Here is a 17,790-nt window from a genome sequence, read left to right as displayed (position 1 = left end):
TTCATTTCTAAACAGATGCCTCACCTCATAGAAGAAACGTGCCAGGTAAGCTCCAAGTATTGACCGGAATTCTCTTAGGTGCACAACTTTTCATGCTGCGCCGCCCTATGAAATATAACCCTTTCCACCCAAAGAGCTGGACGACGGACAGCTTCTACATCTCGGGAGGGTGTGCTGCCCCCCGGGCCCCGCCTACCGTCACAGCTGGGCAGCGCGTGGTTCCACTGACGGTCCCTCTCACAGACCAGGGGCTCGTCGTCACTCAGCGTGTATCCCGGGTTGCAGCTGAACGTCACCGTAGACCTGATGCCAAAGTGGCTGCCGTGCCGATGACCGTTCACAGGGATTCCTGGGTCAAGGCAGGAGTCCGAGTCCAGAGTCACACCTGTGTGCGCAGAAAACCTACATCAACCCTGGAACTCGTTTGGTTTATGGAAACGAACTATACGGGCAGTGAGACGTATAAAATATCCCCAGACATCATCGGACCTGGAAAATGATTCATGTGAATCCAGTCATCCATTAAAAAAACAATATACTTTCATATGTCTGATCTTGTTTTTATGTAGAGAGACATATACTGTTAACTATGTATCAGATGAGCTGTGAGCAGCACAAACCTGACTGATCCCTCGACGTCTGAGGTTACTTCTCCTCCTTGGAAAACCAGTGAACTGTACTAAAGGAAGCCTGCCTCCTGTCTCCAGCGTCCCCTTCGCCTCCTTACTGCATTTTATGTTCCACTTAGATTTGGGCAGTCACCCTTCAACTCTCACAGACATGCACACAAGCGCCCAAGTCCATACACACGTAATGCAAAGCATGACCTCACTGGATCTGATCTGAAACTGCATTCCACACATCCATGCATTTTTCACATTTGCACTTCGGTCAGCCTCTTTGGAGATGGCTACAATTAGCCTATGCTAAAAGATGCTAAAAAGTGAAGTGCTATATAAAGTCAAGTAGTTATGATCATGTCATTCTAAGAGTTTCTTTTCTCTGTCTCTGAGGTTTTTATTTTTAGAACATACATTTGAAAAGATAAGCAAAACGGGAGCAGGGGAAGAAGATGGCAGTGTGGTGGTTATGAATTCAAATACATAAAAAGACTCTGCCATTTTGCTTACACACAACTCTCAGTAAGGTTTGGGGCATTGCAATGGTGACTTAGCCTATTAATTAAAATTCTGAAATCTTCACTGACAATGCTCAGTCCCCTCAGAATGGTCTTTGAAATAACATTTCCAACCACTGCATAAAAGTGATGCAGCTACACTTTATACCCTCTCATTAAGTCATATTCATGACACACGAGTAAGGGGTGAGCTTTTAAACTAAATAATGGGTGATACTGTTTCTTCATTAGTATACAGCAAAATGTGATTCACTGGGCACCAGACCACAAACATGAAAGCTGAGCCACTAATGAAACATGGGCAGTGGGGATCTGGTTTCTGAGAGAGGTCTAGCTCCTAAGAGATACTCTGGAAACACCTTTGCTCCCATAATCACAAAAGAAGAAGTTCCTCAATAGGTTCCTTCACAGGGTGCAATCAGCATATTCAAGGCCAGAATAAGTCACTCCAAATACTTCACAAATGCCTTGTGGGGGTTGGGAGGGGTGGGGGGGCGGTGCTCCAAGCAGAATCAATTGGGTGGGGGTGGATATCTGCCCTTAACTCTAAATTAGACTCTTTGTCTCAGGGCCAGATAAAGATATCTCCCTTCCCCATAGGATAAGCATCTAAATCCCCTACCTCAATCACTATTGATACAGGTTATGCATGAGTCTTCTACAAATCTATGTTCTGGAAAATCCTTACATATCAAAGAAGTTTGTCATCAGAAATCATTGTCTAAGGCAAATGCTACTCTGTGCCGTCCCCCAAACACTCAATTATAAAATAAGGTTGAGCTCCAGTCAGAGCAGGGATGCCTGCCTGGTGACCAGAAAGATTCTTGGGCCTCTCTCACCCCTCCCTCGCTGACACTGTCCATCCTTCAGGGACCCCTGGAACCCAGCCAGAGCCGGTCTCCGGCATTGGAGCCTGCTTGGAGTACTCTCTCCCTCTCTCTCTGCCCCTACTCCATTTGTGCTCTCTCTCTGTCTCTCTCTGTCAAAATAAATAAATAAACTTACTAAAAAATTTAAAAAAAAAAGAAAGGTTATGTCTCAGAAACTAATATGCACGTGTGTGTGCGCGAGCACACACACACAAGCAGAAAACATACTTCTTTGCCTTTCAAAATTTTTTTTAATGTTTATTTGTTAGAGGGAGAGCATGAACATGGGAAGGGAAGAGAGAGAGGGACACACAGAATCCGAAGTAGGCTCTGCACTGACAGCGTAGAGCCCGACGCGGGGCTCAAACCTACGAACTGTGAGATCATGGCCTGAGCCGAAGTCAGATGCTCAACCAACTGAGCCACCCCAGTGCTCCAAGTTTTAAAAATTGCACAGTGAATTACCAGCAAAGCAGGATATATACATTTATATGCAGTGAATCTTGCTTTTATGAGATATTTTAAAAGTCACTTCTCAAAGCATTTCCCCTCAAAAAATCTAAAATTAAAAGGAAAACCTCCATATACTTTAGACATCCACTTGTTTTCCAGTTCCCTATAAAATTATGGCTTCTTAACAGTGAGGCCCAAAGCTCTGCAAACAAACAGAGCAAGCAAATGATCATTCTGGGGCATGATACAGTGACTGTTATAGACAGAAACTGTGTCACCTTCCTTATGAAGAATAAAGTAATAGAAGGGCACACTGTGACTGGACACTGTGTTTATAAGATATATGATTCATGAGCATCCGCACACAGAACAGACAGCCATTCTAGGCATGCTCTTAGGAAAACCTTAAAAAAATGACTTCACCCCTTCTGCCGTACAACTCAAAGAGATCTGAAATTAGTGCTGTTGTGGTAGCTCACGCTGCCTTACCGGACCACTGCGACAGTAAGTCAGCCCTGAATACAGTGTGCTCATTTCTGCAACACTTTATGCTTGTAAAGGAGATTTCCATGCGCCCATTTGGGCATGAAGTGGGATCGTTAAGAATTTTTTTTTTTTAATTTTATTTATTTCTAGGAGAGAGAGAAAGAGAGAGAGACAGCGTGAGCAGGGGAGGGTCACAGAGAGAGGGAGTGACAGACTCTGAAACAGGCTCCAGGCTCTGAGCTGGCAGTCAGCACAGAGCCCGACATGGGGCTCGAACCCACAAACTGCGAGATCATGACCTAAGCGAAAGTCGGACGCCTAACTGACTAAGCCACCCAGGCGCCCCTAAGAATTTTTTAAAGTAAGGAAGGTTGACAGTGTCAAATGTTTATGACAAAAGACTAAAGGGAGATGAGCTACATTATTATGTTTAAATGGCATAAAGAATCTGACATTAATCTCTCCTGGGTCATGTGCAATCCACTTTTTGTTTAACATGTTGGATAAGCAAGTGATGTTATTTTCTAGCGTTTCCATACTGGCTTCTGGACACGTTTCTTCAAAGGGGACTAGCAATGGTCACAATGTTAAAGGGGTTGGTCGTAGGTGCCTTTTTTATGTTTTTTTCCTCTGCCTGTCTCTCTCTGCTCCTCTCTCTATTCTTGATTCTTCCATTACTCTGGGGTCCCCTGCATCATCTCCCTGCCCACCTGCCCTTTCCCTCTTCCTATAAATCCATGGTTCGTCCTGCACCTGTCATGGCCTGCCTGGGCTGACTCAGGCACCCACTGTCCCCTATGTACCACCTCTGTGACGATGTGACAGAAATCCAGAATTCTGGTGGGCACCACAGACACAATGAATTACAGTATCTGGAATGGGAACACAGGCATCTACATTTTACTAGGGTTCTGGGGTGAGCGTTAATGCACAGTGGTGGCAGAGAAACACGGCCCCATGAGCACGCTTTCTAAACAAGGATGACCTGCTGGGAGGGTGACAGTGCTTCCTAAAGTGCCTGGGGCCCCATCTGTCCACAGCAGCGCGAACACAGAGCATCTGAGCCCGTGTGCTGCACCTGCTTAGGTTTACAGCTTGTGGGTGATGGTTTTGTACGTCAGCAGCCGACAGCCACTGTGTTACAGACCCCAGGCCTTTCCTGACTCATGTCCTTATAAAGATCCCATATCCTGCATCTCACCTGCTTTTGCCCAAGTCTTTGATTCTCCTCAAATACTGATTTGAGGGACTGATAAATAAATTGAGGTGATAACAGGTCAAGCTTCGGTGTGGTGTCCTTCTGGGTAATAATCTCCCAATATACCTTTGATGCTTTCATTCAGAGGAATTCATAAACACACGTGGGGCCTTGTGGAAGGACCGCCAGCAGTTCACAGGTCAAACGTCAGCATGGACGTTTAGACCAGTGGCCCTTCTGGGACAGAGCGCTGGGCAGTGGATGCCGTGGGGACCTTCCCCACCTTCTCCCCAGAGAGGGCCTGGAGAGCTGGCTCCCAGCTTTTCCTGTCAGTGGGAGGAGGAGGGACTCGAGACCCCAAGGGTCAGAAATGTCTGTCGCTCACACAGGTAACACTCTGGTGCAAATGCTACCAGCTTGGTGATTGTTCTCATCTTTTACTGATACCCTGAAGGAAGAAAGGCAAACAGCACTGCTCTTCGAGAGGTCACGGCAGGCTGGGGAAGCAGCCTTCCCAGGGCTCAACTCTGCTGTCGAGCACAGGAGATCCGCACCTCCTCTCACCATGCAGTGGTTCTTTTGAGGATTATAAAAATTATTATAATTATCGGCATATTATAGACTATGAGTAAAGGTGGCAAGCTAAATAGGAACTTGTGACCTGACTTTCTATCATTTCTTGAATTCCAGAAAGAATGGGTAGGAATGACCTGTTTATTTAAACAAGTTTGGTGAGCAGATTCCATCAGTTTCTACTACCTGCATAGACTCAAACCCATGAACTGTGAGACCATAACCTGAGTTGAAGCCGGATGTTTAACCAACTGAACCCCCCAGGCACCCCAAAAAAGACCTTACTTTGAAAGAAAGGTTGCATGTATATGAAGTGAAACTAACTGAATTAAATTAGAAATTAATCACTAAATCATGAATACTGTAGGCATCACTAGAACATTCTATCATGACCTGATCTCTGAATCTCAGAAACTAAAGCTAAGACTCAAGTTTGTATTTATGGAAACAAAAATGGGAAGGAACACTTGAAGTTGGGCAAAACACCCTGAACTGTCATATTCCAGCAATTGTAACTATTTCTAACAGTCATTCTGGGCTCTTGTTAGCACTTGTTAACAGCAACAGGTAGGTGTCATGACTGAGGTTCTGTTGGGTTTCAAGTCCCTATCCACTTTTGGTTCCATGTTCTCTCCCCACAGAAACATGCTCATGGGGGCCAACAGATAAAACCCCAACGGCCCTAAACATACTCTTCCAGCAAAGAACTCCTAGCCGTTGTTCGAGAAATATATTTTTAGTGATAATGTCTTTGGTCAGGAGCTGTATTTCCAATAGTAGTAATTTATCATTACATAACGTAGTAGGTGAACAAATTTAATCACTTAATCATTTAATTTTATAATCCACAAATGTTTCCTTTTTTTTTTTTTAAGTTTTAAAGTAAAAGCCCCCAAGATGCTCTCTCATCAATAAGAGGTGCTTCCGAGTGTGCAGTGGGGTGTGGACAGAGGCCGCGAGGGCTGTCACCTGTGCTAGGGAAGCAGAATGTGTGTCTGGGAGGCAGATGGCAAGTGGACCCTCTGACTTACTCTCATAGTGAATGAGAAAACCAACGCTGGAGCGGCTGTTGTCCGTGGTGAAGAGGAGGTACATGAAATGGCCTGTGCTGATCAGAAACTGGGGAGCCTGCGTGCCGTGATACTCTCCAATCAGCGGGGACGAGTTGGCTGGCCCGTCTCGGACTTCCAGCGTGTCATAGTTGACTTCAGTCTGGAATCTGTGGAGATTTGTACCGAGTCAGAAGAGGAAAGCTACTTTACCTTACTGACACTCCACAAGTATTTTCATGCAATAATGACAAAAACATGTACAGTAATATGAAAAAAAAAGAACGAGAGCGAGAGAGAGAGAGAGAAACTTACAGTTATTCAACCTTTAAAAAAATCTGGGCACATGGGATATTTAAGCATGGTACATTTTTCTAGAAGAAAAGGTATACCCTAAACCCCTCCCTCTTATGGAATACTCAGTCATGTCGCATCCCAAATGCAAAAGAGGGCAGTCTAGCTCTAAAATAAAAATACTGTGAACTAGATCAGTTTTCAGAGAGAATAAGGGAGGGGAGGGGTGGGGCAGGGAAGGGAGGGGAGGGCAGGGGAGGGAAGGGAAGGGAACCAGGTGCCCTGCTACCTCTAAGTCACATGTAATCCTCTGAGAGCACGGGATGACAATGACATAGTCCCACAACTATTAGCTTGGCCTGTGTCCCCTGACCCTCCATCAAAGGACCCCAAAACACACGGTAGACCAGAACGGAGCTGCAGGTTGCGCCTCTGTGGTCTGATGGGGTCTGATGGCCCTGCCCACTCGCTTACTTTTCTAGAACATGCTCTAAACACCCTATGGTGTTTCAGTTACTTGAGTTTAGATTCAGGAGGTTTGGATTAGCATGAAATGAATCTCTCTTGAGAACTGTGTGCTACAGTTTTCAGATCTTCTTTCTTTAGCAATAGTTAGGACTGATTACAGTGCACATCTCCACAGCGGGCAGGTTTCCAGGGTGGATAGGAGATGGGAATGTTTTCCTTTCTTTGGTGACCTGATGTGCTTTGTGTGAGAATAACTTTAGCATGGGCTGTTATTTATTTATTTATTTACTTACTTACTTATTTTTTATCTTAATTTTTTCTTTTCTTTTATTTTTACTTAATTTTTTTTTTTTTAATATTTGGGGTGCCTGGGTTAAGCATCTAACTGCGGCTCAGTTCATGATCTCATAGTTGTGGTTTCAAGCCCTGCATCGGGCTCTCTGCTGACAGTTCAGAGCCTGGAGCCTGCTTTGGATTCTCTGTCTCCCTCTCTCTCTGCCCCTCTTCCACTCTCAGTCTCTGTCTCTCTCTCAAAAATAAACAAACATTAATTGTTTTTGAATTTTTTAAATGTTTATTTTTGAGAGAGGGAGGGAGGGAGAGAGAGAAAGAGAGAGAGAGAGAGACCACAAGCAGGGAAGGAGCCAAGAGAGGGAGACCATGAATCCGAAAATAACTCCAGGCTCTGAGCTGTCAGCACTGAGGCTGACGCAGGGCTTGAACCTGCGAATCATGAGACCATGTGACCTGAGTTGAAGTCGGACACTTAACTGACTGAGCCACCCAGTCACCTCCATTATTTTGGGCCTTTAACTTTGTACACACAAACCCATCCTTTACTAGGATGTCAGCCCACTGCTCGAGATGCAAGCTAATACTGTACTCTTCAACTAATCTTTAGAGAGTCGTGTAAAAATCACAAATGTCTGAGAATGTCAGAAGCGTTGGTTCTTATAAAGGGAATTTAGCAAATACCACAGTTCCATAATATTTAAAAGACAAGATTGAGGAAAATTATGTGTTTCTCTGTTCAGACAACTGAAAACAGAGTGTAACTTGCGCCAAGGAGGATGTGAGGCCGCACTTTCTCCTGAGTGATTTCAGTCTGATGTGATGAGGAATCAGAGCTCTGATCTCCCCCAACTTAGGACCAATAAGTGTAAAAACTAATAAAGAACCAAACTTAATCTACTGACTGGTATAGAGTTAATTTGTTCTCAATGATTAGGTTTACATGTGAGGATCCATTCTCCAGTATAATGGATCCACAAGACGATTAATTTTCTTCTGAGAGACTATCCTACTAGACACTGTTATCTTACTAGACATAATAAAATGAACAATAACTTAAAATACAAATAATACTAAATGACAACGCAACTCCCACTAAAAATCTTTCCTGTATATATTATTGTTGGTTAGCAGAAAATAAGTGGAAAACAAAAGAAAATCATATAACAATGTTCATCTGTCCTGAGAGATTATAGTACCTTGAATGTTTTGTTTGAGAAGGTCACTGCTAGAGAGAGCTTATTAGTTTATTTTGTTAGATTATCAAATTCATTATCAAATGGCTTTGTCAAACCACATTCCAGTGATAGAATTGCTCACAGGGGATTAATCTGTCACACACCCCTGAGACAGCTCTGAGCTGAAAGCATGACTAGGTCATGAAACCGTGTTCCTGGGCTGTTCCAGAAGGCATCTAAGGGACCACAGGAGCTTCCATTTGTCATTTAACCCCAGGCAGAACTGATTTCAGCTACAGATCCAAAGCCCAGAGTTGGACTCAGGGACCAGCAATTGCGAGCACGGGGAATGATCATCTGGAACTTGCTACCGCCCTATGCGAGGCGGCCGAGTGGACTTAGCTCTGGTCTTACAGGGTCAAATTCAAGAGGAACAAATACATCCAGCAAATGCCTGTTTCTCTTTAAGTGAACTCCTTTGGGGGGGTCCAACCAGGAGCTGTCATATCTCTACTTTTCATCATCCATTTAAGTAAAACCATAGGACGTGCATGAGTCATTAGGTCCAAATTGAGGAAAAGTTGGTTCTTACCTATCAAAAGTTATTTTGATGGAGTGTCCAGGTTTGGCTTCAATGATCCATTCACAGTTCAGAGAATCCTTATAGTATCCTGGCCATCCGGGAGGCAGAATGAGTCCACTGGAAGCTGTCAGGTGTCCGCCACACGGGGCTGAAAGACGGTTCAGGATGTCAGCAGGTCAAATTAAATACATGGGGACACCACAGTGACACCTGTGGCAGCAGGAATGCGCGTCTGTCTTCACGGACTTCACGTTCTCAAGGATTGAGGTTAAAAGCATCCCCAGATAAACTAAGTTTACTGAAAGCAGAGCACATGTATCCCACATCTGGGCATCTATCATCAACTCACAGCAAAGTTCGTTTGATCTAAAACCATCAAGGGGTAAAGTGGGAGATTGGTGACTTTCACGAATGGTTATATCCAATCGTCACAACGCATTCATGAAGTGCACACTGTTGATATCTGTATTTTATATGTGTTTGTAATTTCACAAACATCTGTTGATTAGCAAACAAAATTACTTCACGTCGGAAGCAGAAATACCCTGTGGGATTTGTGTGCACATGTGTGTGCATGTGTGTGTGTTTGCAGACAGATACTATAGTTTGATGATATGTGTGTGCATATTCAGCTAGGATGGGTTTGTTTGATTAAAATGACTTTCCACACACATCAAACTAAATTATTAGGGGATGGTAGAAAACCAAACAAAATTTTCAAATTCAATAATCATAGGATTAAACCACGTCAGTCCCTTTGAATGACCCATGATTTTCAAGAAGAAAAGGAGTTTTAGGAAGGTATGTGCTTCGTGCACAGGAAAAGGGATTTTGGATTTCTGTAATATCTACAGGGATTTTTAAATAATGACACGTATTTAACATGTTTCTGCCCAGCTGGATATTTTTTTCAGATTTTTCTTCTCAAAGTTCTTTGTCATATATGTAATCCAATTTGTCAATCTACAGATATCAAATGAAACATTAAAATGTCCCCAGTTAAAAAAAATCATTTTTGAAAAAAAAATGTGCCTCGTATCAACAAATAGCGAGATGCATTAAAATGCCAAAAAGTTGTATACAATTTCACTGAGGTGCTTATGCAGGAGAAGAGCAGCTGACATAGAAATCTATAACAGTAATCCTGGTGGCTCCATTTGTAATGGAATAAGAAAAGAAAACACTAAACATTTATGACAAGATTATGACTACATATTAGAATGTCACAAATACATTTGAAAATAATGTTTTCAAATTTTGTTAAGGTGAGTAAATCTTTGCAATTAAAATATTACATTTTGCTAATCAAGATATAAAATTATACATGCATCATAATCTAATTTAATAAAAATAATCCCTCATTTCAAGATGAGGGAGAATTTCAAAACGATGTTGATGGTGTAACATGGGTGACTTCTTTGGGGTCGTGTTCTTCTTGGTGTAGTTTCCTTTCTAAATAAGCCACGTAAGTGTGCATTTTTCTATACTTAGAAATTTATAACAAGAAATCAGTCATGTTTATGAACTTGTTATCGAACAAAACTTTCATTATGTAATCATAAATTTAAAAACAACCTATTTTTACTAATTAACATTAGGATTTGTTTCTGGTTAAGTTCTTAAGTTCATCTTTTTAGCCTTTATTCTTATGCTTCCTGACATGTTGTAGCAAATACTTTTTAGAAAAGACATAAGCAAAATTAAACGATTTTATTTATTTCACATTTAACTATCCAAAGATAATACATAAGGAAGACATATAGCAATTATAGACTTTTTTAAAAGTTTAATACATGAGAGACCTTTTTATTTTTTATTTTTATTTTTTTGTACAAATAGTTTATTGTCAAATTAGTTTCCACATAACAACCAGTGCTCATCCCCACGAGTGCCCTCCTCCATGCCCATCCCTCCTCCCCCCCACATCCATCAGCCCTCAGTTTTTGTCAGCATTCAAGAGTCTCTCATGGTTTGCCTCTCTCCCTTTCCCCCACCATTTGCCCCCTTCTTCTCCCCCTTGTTCCTGCATCAAGTTCCACCTAATCCTCCTATACGTGCAAACATATGATATTTGTCCTTCTCTGCCTGACTTATTTCACTCAGCATAACACCCTCAAGGTCCATCCACGCTGCTACACATGGCCAGATTTCATTGTTTCTCATTGCCATGTAGTATTCCATGGTATAGATAAACCACATCTTCTTGATCCATTCGTCTGTTGATGGACACTTAGGCTCTTTCCATGTTTTAGCTATTGTGGAGAGTGCTGCTTTGAACATTGGGGTACATGTGCTCCTATGCATCAGCATTTCTGTATCCCTTGGGTAAATTCCTAGCAGTGCTATTGCTGGTTCTTAGGGGAGTTCTATTGTTAGTTTCCTGAGGAACCTCCACACTGTTTTCCAGAGGGGCTGTACCAGTTTACATTCCCACCAACAGTGTAGGAGGGTGCCCGTTTCTCCACATCCTCACCAGCATCTAGAGTTCTCTGACTTGCTCATTTTAGCCACCCTGACTGGTGTGAGGTGGTATCTCAGTGTGGTTTTGATTTGTATTTCCCTGATGAGGAGGGACGCGGAGTATCTTTCAAGTGTCTTTTGGCCATCTGGATGTCCTCTTTGGAGAAGTGTCTGTTCCTATCTTCTGCCCATTTCTTCACTGGGTTGTTTGTTTTTTGGGTGTGGAGTTTGGTGAGTTCCTTATAGATTCTGGATATTAACCCTTTATCTGATATGTCATTTGCAACTACCTTTTCCCATTCCGTTGGTTGCCTATTAGTTTTGTGGGTTGTTTCCTTTGCTGTGCAGATGAGAGACCTTTTTAAATCTGTACGGTGAATTATTTTATATCTACAAGCCTTACTAGCCACCTAACTGTAAATCTGTACATTTCCTTCATTTTACTAAAGCTTTTTAAAAACTTCAAGTTGTTGTATTTCTTGGAAGGTGCTTCCATTGTCACGCATCATCATTATTTTATTAATATCTTTTAGATATCACTTTACAATGTACAATGTTTGTCAGAAGAATTTGTACCACTTTATCCTAATGAAATAGATAGTTTAATCTTGATACTGTAGACCAACAAATTAAATGGAAAAGGATTAAATGATAAAGTCAAGTTTGCCAACTTAGATTACATCATACGGGGTAACTCCTCCGCTATCATGTGTCAGCTTTGGTAAGAGGGCTACTTCTCACACAGGCCGCCTGTTTGGTGGCTCATTTCTTGAACTAGCTATGCCACCCGGGTCTTCTGCAGGGGTGATCAAGGACTTGTGGTAATAGGCTGTCCGTGTCACTTCCACGCACTCCTGACCAGGACCTGCTACGGCTTTCATCAAACCCAACTGGGGCCAAGAAAACCCACCTATTTGGTGGAGATTCTGATTATATGGTGAATCATACTAATGACTTTCCAGTTCAATGAGATCTTTAGAATGCAAATTCCTCTGTGATTTATTACTGAGCATTTGCACAGATTAAATACCTGGTTTTGTATTTATAAAATAAGCCTTTCTTGATGGCATGTATGTTTTCTGCCGGCTGGGCTATGCTATGTGAATCCCGACTTTATGAAATATGATACAGAAACTAATCCATATTTTGCAGTGACTGTGATAGTGTTCCAACACTAAACTTCTAGGAACTTGGAAGACAGAGGTCGTCCTCACACACCTCACTGGTGCTTGTGTCTTTTTCAATGTCCAACCTTCAAACTTTTTTCAAATCTGTTTTATGGTATTTTGTTTATTGACCTGTTGCACTTTTTATTTGGGTCACTTTGCATAATTTACATTTTCTAGGGAATCACCAATTTCATTGAACGTTAAAATTTGTTGCCATAGAGTTCATGGTGTATTCTTGTACAGTTATTTTCCCCCCAAATTAGCTTGTGTTTAAAAAAATTTTTTTTTTTTACAAATAGTTTATTGTCAAATTAGTTTCCATAACACTCAGTGCTCATCCCCAAAGTGCCCTCCTCCATGCCCATCACCCCCTCCCCCCCACATCCATCAGCCCTCAGTTTTTGTCAGCATTCAAGAGTCTCTCATGGTTTGCCTCTCTCCCTTTCCCCCACCATTTCCGCCCTTCTTCTCCCCCTTGTTCCTCCGTCAAGTTCCTCCTAATCCTCCTATACGTGCAAACATATGATATTTGTCCTTCTCTGCCTGACTTATTTCACTCAGCATAACACCCTCAAGGTCCATCCACGCTGCTACACATGGCCAGATTTCATTGTTTCTCATTGCCATGTAGTATTCCATGGTATAGATAAACCACATCTTCTTGATCCATTCGTCTGTTGATGGACACTTAGGCTCTTTCCATGTTTTAGCTATTGTGGAGAGTGCTGCTGTGAACATTGGGGTCCATGTGCTCCTATGCATCAGCATTTCTGTATCCCTTGGGTAAATTCCTAGCAGTGCTATTGCTGGGTCCTAGGGGAGTTCTATTGTTAGTTTCCTGAGGAAGCTCCACACTGTTTTCCAGAGGGGTTGCACCAGTTTACATTCCCACCAACAGTGTAGGAGGGTGCCCGTTTCTCCACATCCTCGCCAGCATCTCGAAAAGCAAGGGAATCAAGAGCAAAAATAAACTGTTGGGACCTCATCAAGATTAAAAGCTTCTTCACAGCCAAGGAAACAACCCAGAAAATTAATAGGCAACCAACGGAATGGGAAAAGATAGTTGCAAATGACATATCAGATAAAGGGCTACTATCTAAAATCTATAAAGAACTCACTAAACTCCACGCCCGAAAAACAAACAACCCAGTGAAGAAATGGGCAGAAGACATGAACAGACACTTCTCCAAAGAGGACATCCAGATGGCCAACAGACACATGAAACGATGCTCAGCATCCCTCCTCATCAGGGAAATACAAATCAAAACCACACTGAGATACCACCTCACACCAGTCAGAGTGGCTAAAAATTTTTTAATTGTTTATTTATTTTTGAGAGAGAGGGAGAGTATGTGCAAGTAGGGGAGGGGCAGAGACAGAGAGGGAGACAGAGGATCTGTGCCGAAAGCACAGAGCCCAGTGCAGGGCTTGGACTCGTGAACTGTAAGATCAGGACATGAACTCAAACTGGATGCTCAACCGACTGAGCCACCCAGGTGCCCAAGTTGTGTTTTCAGTGACAATGAGCAGTACTTAAATATATGGGCAGGTTAGAGGCAGAACAAATAAACAGATAAATCTTTCATGCAGATGACTAACAATTTATACCCATGATTTGCTGGTATCCAGTAAACTCTGCCGGAAATAAACATAATTTTTAAAGAAATTGCTCTATTGTGAGCCTCTCACTCTTTATACAGTTATTATTAGTAACAATAAATTATTTTATTATTATGTCAAATTATTAGTTTTGTACTCATGGTTATTTTTCTTCTATATTGCTAAATGCCTAAAATTGTATTTTCTCCTGATTTTCGTAGCAGAATCTTAGAAGCTTTGTCTATTTTATTGATATTAACGAAGAATTCACTCTTGTATTAAAGTATTCTAACATTTGATTTTTAAAAATATGATATTCTAATTTATTATTTTTTTGTAACTTGTTAACTTCAGCAAAAAATGCCTTTACTTTTTGTCTTTTTGTTCAACACTGAGGTGTTTGCCTGCTAGCATGGTCATCTTAGTAGAGAGGGTCCCTTTGACAAGGTTTCCGGGTAGCGCTGGCCGTCAGACCTGAGGCTTCCACAGCCTCTCTGTAGTATCTGCCTGTGGTTCTATTCTTGTCAAATGTTCACACTGTACTTGGCACACGGTCAGCACATGTGGCCTGGACTTACTGTTGTTTGTTAAGGTTCACCGTATAATCAAAGATCTGACTGATTATAAAAAGTAATCCTTGAGAAAAACAGTAAATGTGTATATTCTCGAAGGAATGTCATGCTCCTTCTGTGTCTTTTCAAACGAGTTTGCACTAAAACCTTATTTCACATGATGCTTTCTCCTTTGTCCCGCTTTGTTAATTTTAAATCAACAACTTATTTCCAGGGCACCTGGATGGCTCCTCTGGCGAGCATCTGACCTGGACTGGGCTCAGGTCTTGATCCCAGGGCCGAGGAATCGAGTCCACATCGGGCTCGTGCTGAGTGGGGAACCTGCTTGGGAATCTCTCTCTGGCCCTCGCCCTCCACGTACTCCCTCTCCCTCTCTCTCCCCCCCTCTGTCAAAATAAATAAATAAAAGTAAAGAGTAAATTAAAAACTTAAAGTAAATAAAACACATCTTTCTTATGAAACATGCTTTGCAGTCAACAGAGATACACGAGGCTCCAGCGGAATCAGCGAGCGCGTTCACACGGGCGCCACGATCCGTGGCCTCCGAGCGTCCCTGAGCGTGTGTTCACTTGCTCATAAAGGGGGATAACCTACCTACGTATTAACACTGGAGATGGTGTAGCATTCAGAAACTAACCCGCAGAAGACGATAGAAGGAGTCCCCGCCGCGGTGCCCCCGCCCGGAGATTCTCCAGGCCCCAGGGGTGTTCAGCGCCCCTGCCCTGCTTCAGCGCTTTATCAAAGTACAAAGTGAATCCTTATCCTTAGATAAAGATGCTGCCTTGGCCCTGGGGCCTGAGGGCCGCGGGTGTGAGGCAGATGCCCACCCACCCCACCTTGGTCAGCCCCCTGGGGGTTCAGAGCTCAGTGTCCACACGAGACTCCGCCCCTGCTTATACCGCCTGCTTGCTCCAGTTGAGGCGCTCATTCCAGACGGGAGAACAAATCCCTTAACCTACAAGGGAAGACACATCAGGCTCGGGCCTGTAGGCTGCATCTGACACAGTATCTTTTGAATTTACTTATTGTAAAATAAACACCTAGTGACCGATGGCAACTGGAAAAAATAAAAAATAAAAAATAAGCAGTGGAAAAAATCGCCTGTAACTGTGGTCCACATTTTGGTGTATATGCTCTTTCTAGGCTTCATGTAGGAGCGCATGACGACTTAACCTGATTCTCTGCTGTTTAAAAGTGAAGCTCGCACGTTTGGTTGTTATATTTAATACCGGAAAGAACATTCTTGAAAAAAAAATGAATCTTTCCAGAGTTGTTTGGATGGGTCCTTACAGTTTTGATGCAGAGATACAATTAATAGCTCAAAAATACTATGAAAATGCACGACCCAGGTATGCATTTACAGCACGAGGCCGGATCCCATGCCCAGCGCCCCGGCCTCGCCAACACCTCTGCATAACGCTTCCGACTTTCACCTCCGTTTGAACGCCTGTGCGTCCCACCCATCTGAACGGCTGCGTGACGCATGGCCGCAGCTGCGTGGTGCGGTGGAAAAGGCAGAGTCGCGGCCACAGGAAACAGAGCCGTGGCGGCGGGGAGGGCGCTGGGGGGGGGAGGGGTGGCGCGGGGTCTGGGGCCGCACACACACGTACGGCACTCCGGCAGTGGGATCGGGTCACCGCACACTCGTCCAGGCACGGAGGTGCCCGTGGGCCCCCAACCAGAACAGATGGGCCGCCCGCCGGGCCTGCCGGTGACCGCGAGAGGGCACACTCGTGGGGGAGGGGCCCCGGCCCGTGGAGACACGGCCCCGCAGCACTGGGGGCACTGGCGGGGCCTCCCGCGCGCCCGGGGCGAACCTGCCCCTTCCGCACCGCCCGGCCTGCAGCCTCTAGACCGCGCGACCCTAGAGGCCTGTCGTCAGAGCCATGGGGGCGCGGCGGCCGCGAGGCCAGCCCGGGACCCAGCCCCCCACGCCCCGCGGTGCCCGGCCGGTGCCCGGCAGTGCCGCACCGCCTACCTTCACAGCGGGGGACGGCCGAGCTCCAGACCACGTTGCCGTCCTGCAGGATGCAGGTGACCGACTCCGAGCCCTGCGTTTTGACAAAGCCGTCGTCACAGTGGAAGGAAACCGAGCTCCCGAGCAGAAATCTGTCCCCAAAACGCCGCCCGTTTATGGGAATGCCAGGATCGTGACACTCATTCTGACCAAATGCTAAAAACAAAAACAAAACAAAACAAACATATAATCATGTAATTAAAATACTTGAATACAAGTATGTATATTTCAAAACAAACAAGCATACTAATGAAGCACTTTACTGTCCTAAATTTCCGTTGCACCCTTACAGATAGAGAGATGGATTAAACAAACAGGATAGTGATATTTACTAAGACAGAAAGACGTCAATAAATACAACTATTGTCTACACCACATCTCAGTTTGAAAGCATTTTTTGCGCATGTACTAAGAAAAACAAGAAATATGGCATGTGCTAAAGGAACTAGAGGCAGAGCAACAAGAACATCCTAAACCCAGTAGAAGAAGAGAAAGTAAAAATTAGAGCAGAAATAAACAACATAGAGACCAAAGAAACAATTGAATAGATCAATGAAACCAACAGTTGGGTTTTTAAAAAAATAAACAAAATTGACAAACCTCTAGCCAGGCTTCTCAAAAAGAAAAGAGGGAGCACTCAAATAGACAAAATTATGAATGAAAATAGACTTATTACAACCAACTCCTCAGAAATACAAGCAATAATCAGGGAATACTATGAAAAATTATATGCCAACAAATTGGACAACTTAGAAGAAATGGACAAATTCCTAAACACACACTCACTACCAAAATTCACACGGGAAGAAATAGAAAACCTGAACAGACCCATAACTAGTGAAGAAAGCAAATCAGTTTTCATAAATCTCCCAACAAATAAGAGCCCTGGACCTGATGGCTTCTCTGGGGAATTCTACCAGACATTTAAAACAGAATTAATCCCAATTCTTCTCAAGGTATTTCAAAAAATAGAAATCGAAGGAAAACTCCCGGACTCATTTTATGAAGCCAGCATCACTCTGATTCCCAAGCCAGACAGAAATCCAGCAAGAAAAGAGAACTACAGGCCAATATCCTTGATGAATACGGATGCAAAAATCCTCAACAAGATCCTTACAAATCGAATCCAACAGCACATAAAAAGAATCATCCACCAAGATCAAGTGGGATTCATTCCTGGGTTACAGGGCTGGTTCAACATTCACAAATCAATCAGTGTGATACATCACATCAACAAAAGAAAAGATAAAAACTGTATGATCCTGTCAATAGATGCAGAAAAAGCATTTGACAAAATACAGCATCCCTTCTTAATAAAGACTCTAGAGAAAGTCGGGATAGAAGGAACCTACTTAAACATCATCAAAGCCATCTATGAGAAGCCTTCAGCTAA

General features: G+C 43.2%; 1 protein-coding gene across 1 annotated transcript in view; it reads right to left on the bottom strand.

The window, feature by feature from the left end:
• The window catches only part of CSMD1 (CUB and Sushi multiple domains 1), a 467,695-nt gene that overhangs the window by 363,811 nt on the left and 86,094 nt on the right, over positions 1-17,790 (bottom strand). Inside the window, exons 8-11 of the mRNA XM_039255776.1 lie at positions 16,359-16,553; positions 8,590-8,728; positions 5,749-5,936; positions 197-385 (exon numbers count right to left, since the gene is read on the bottom strand). Coding sequence (XP_039111707.1) covers positions 197-385; positions 5,749-5,936; positions 8,590-8,728; positions 16,359-16,553 — 711 coding nt within the window. The remainder of the gene's footprint in view (positions 1-196; positions 386-5,748; positions 5,937-8,589; positions 8,729-16,358; positions 16,554-17,790) is intronic.

This window comes from Hyaena hyaena, unplaced genomic scaffold (assembly GCF_003009895.1).
Source record: "Hyaena hyaena isolate Hyena2069 unplaced genomic scaffold, ASM300989v1 scaffold_545, whole genome shotgun sequence".
NCBI classification, from domain to species: domain Eukaryota; kingdom Metazoa; phylum Chordata; class Mammalia; order Carnivora; family Hyaenidae; genus Hyaena; species Hyaena hyaena.
This window is presented reverse-complemented; position numbering and strand designations above follow the sequence as displayed.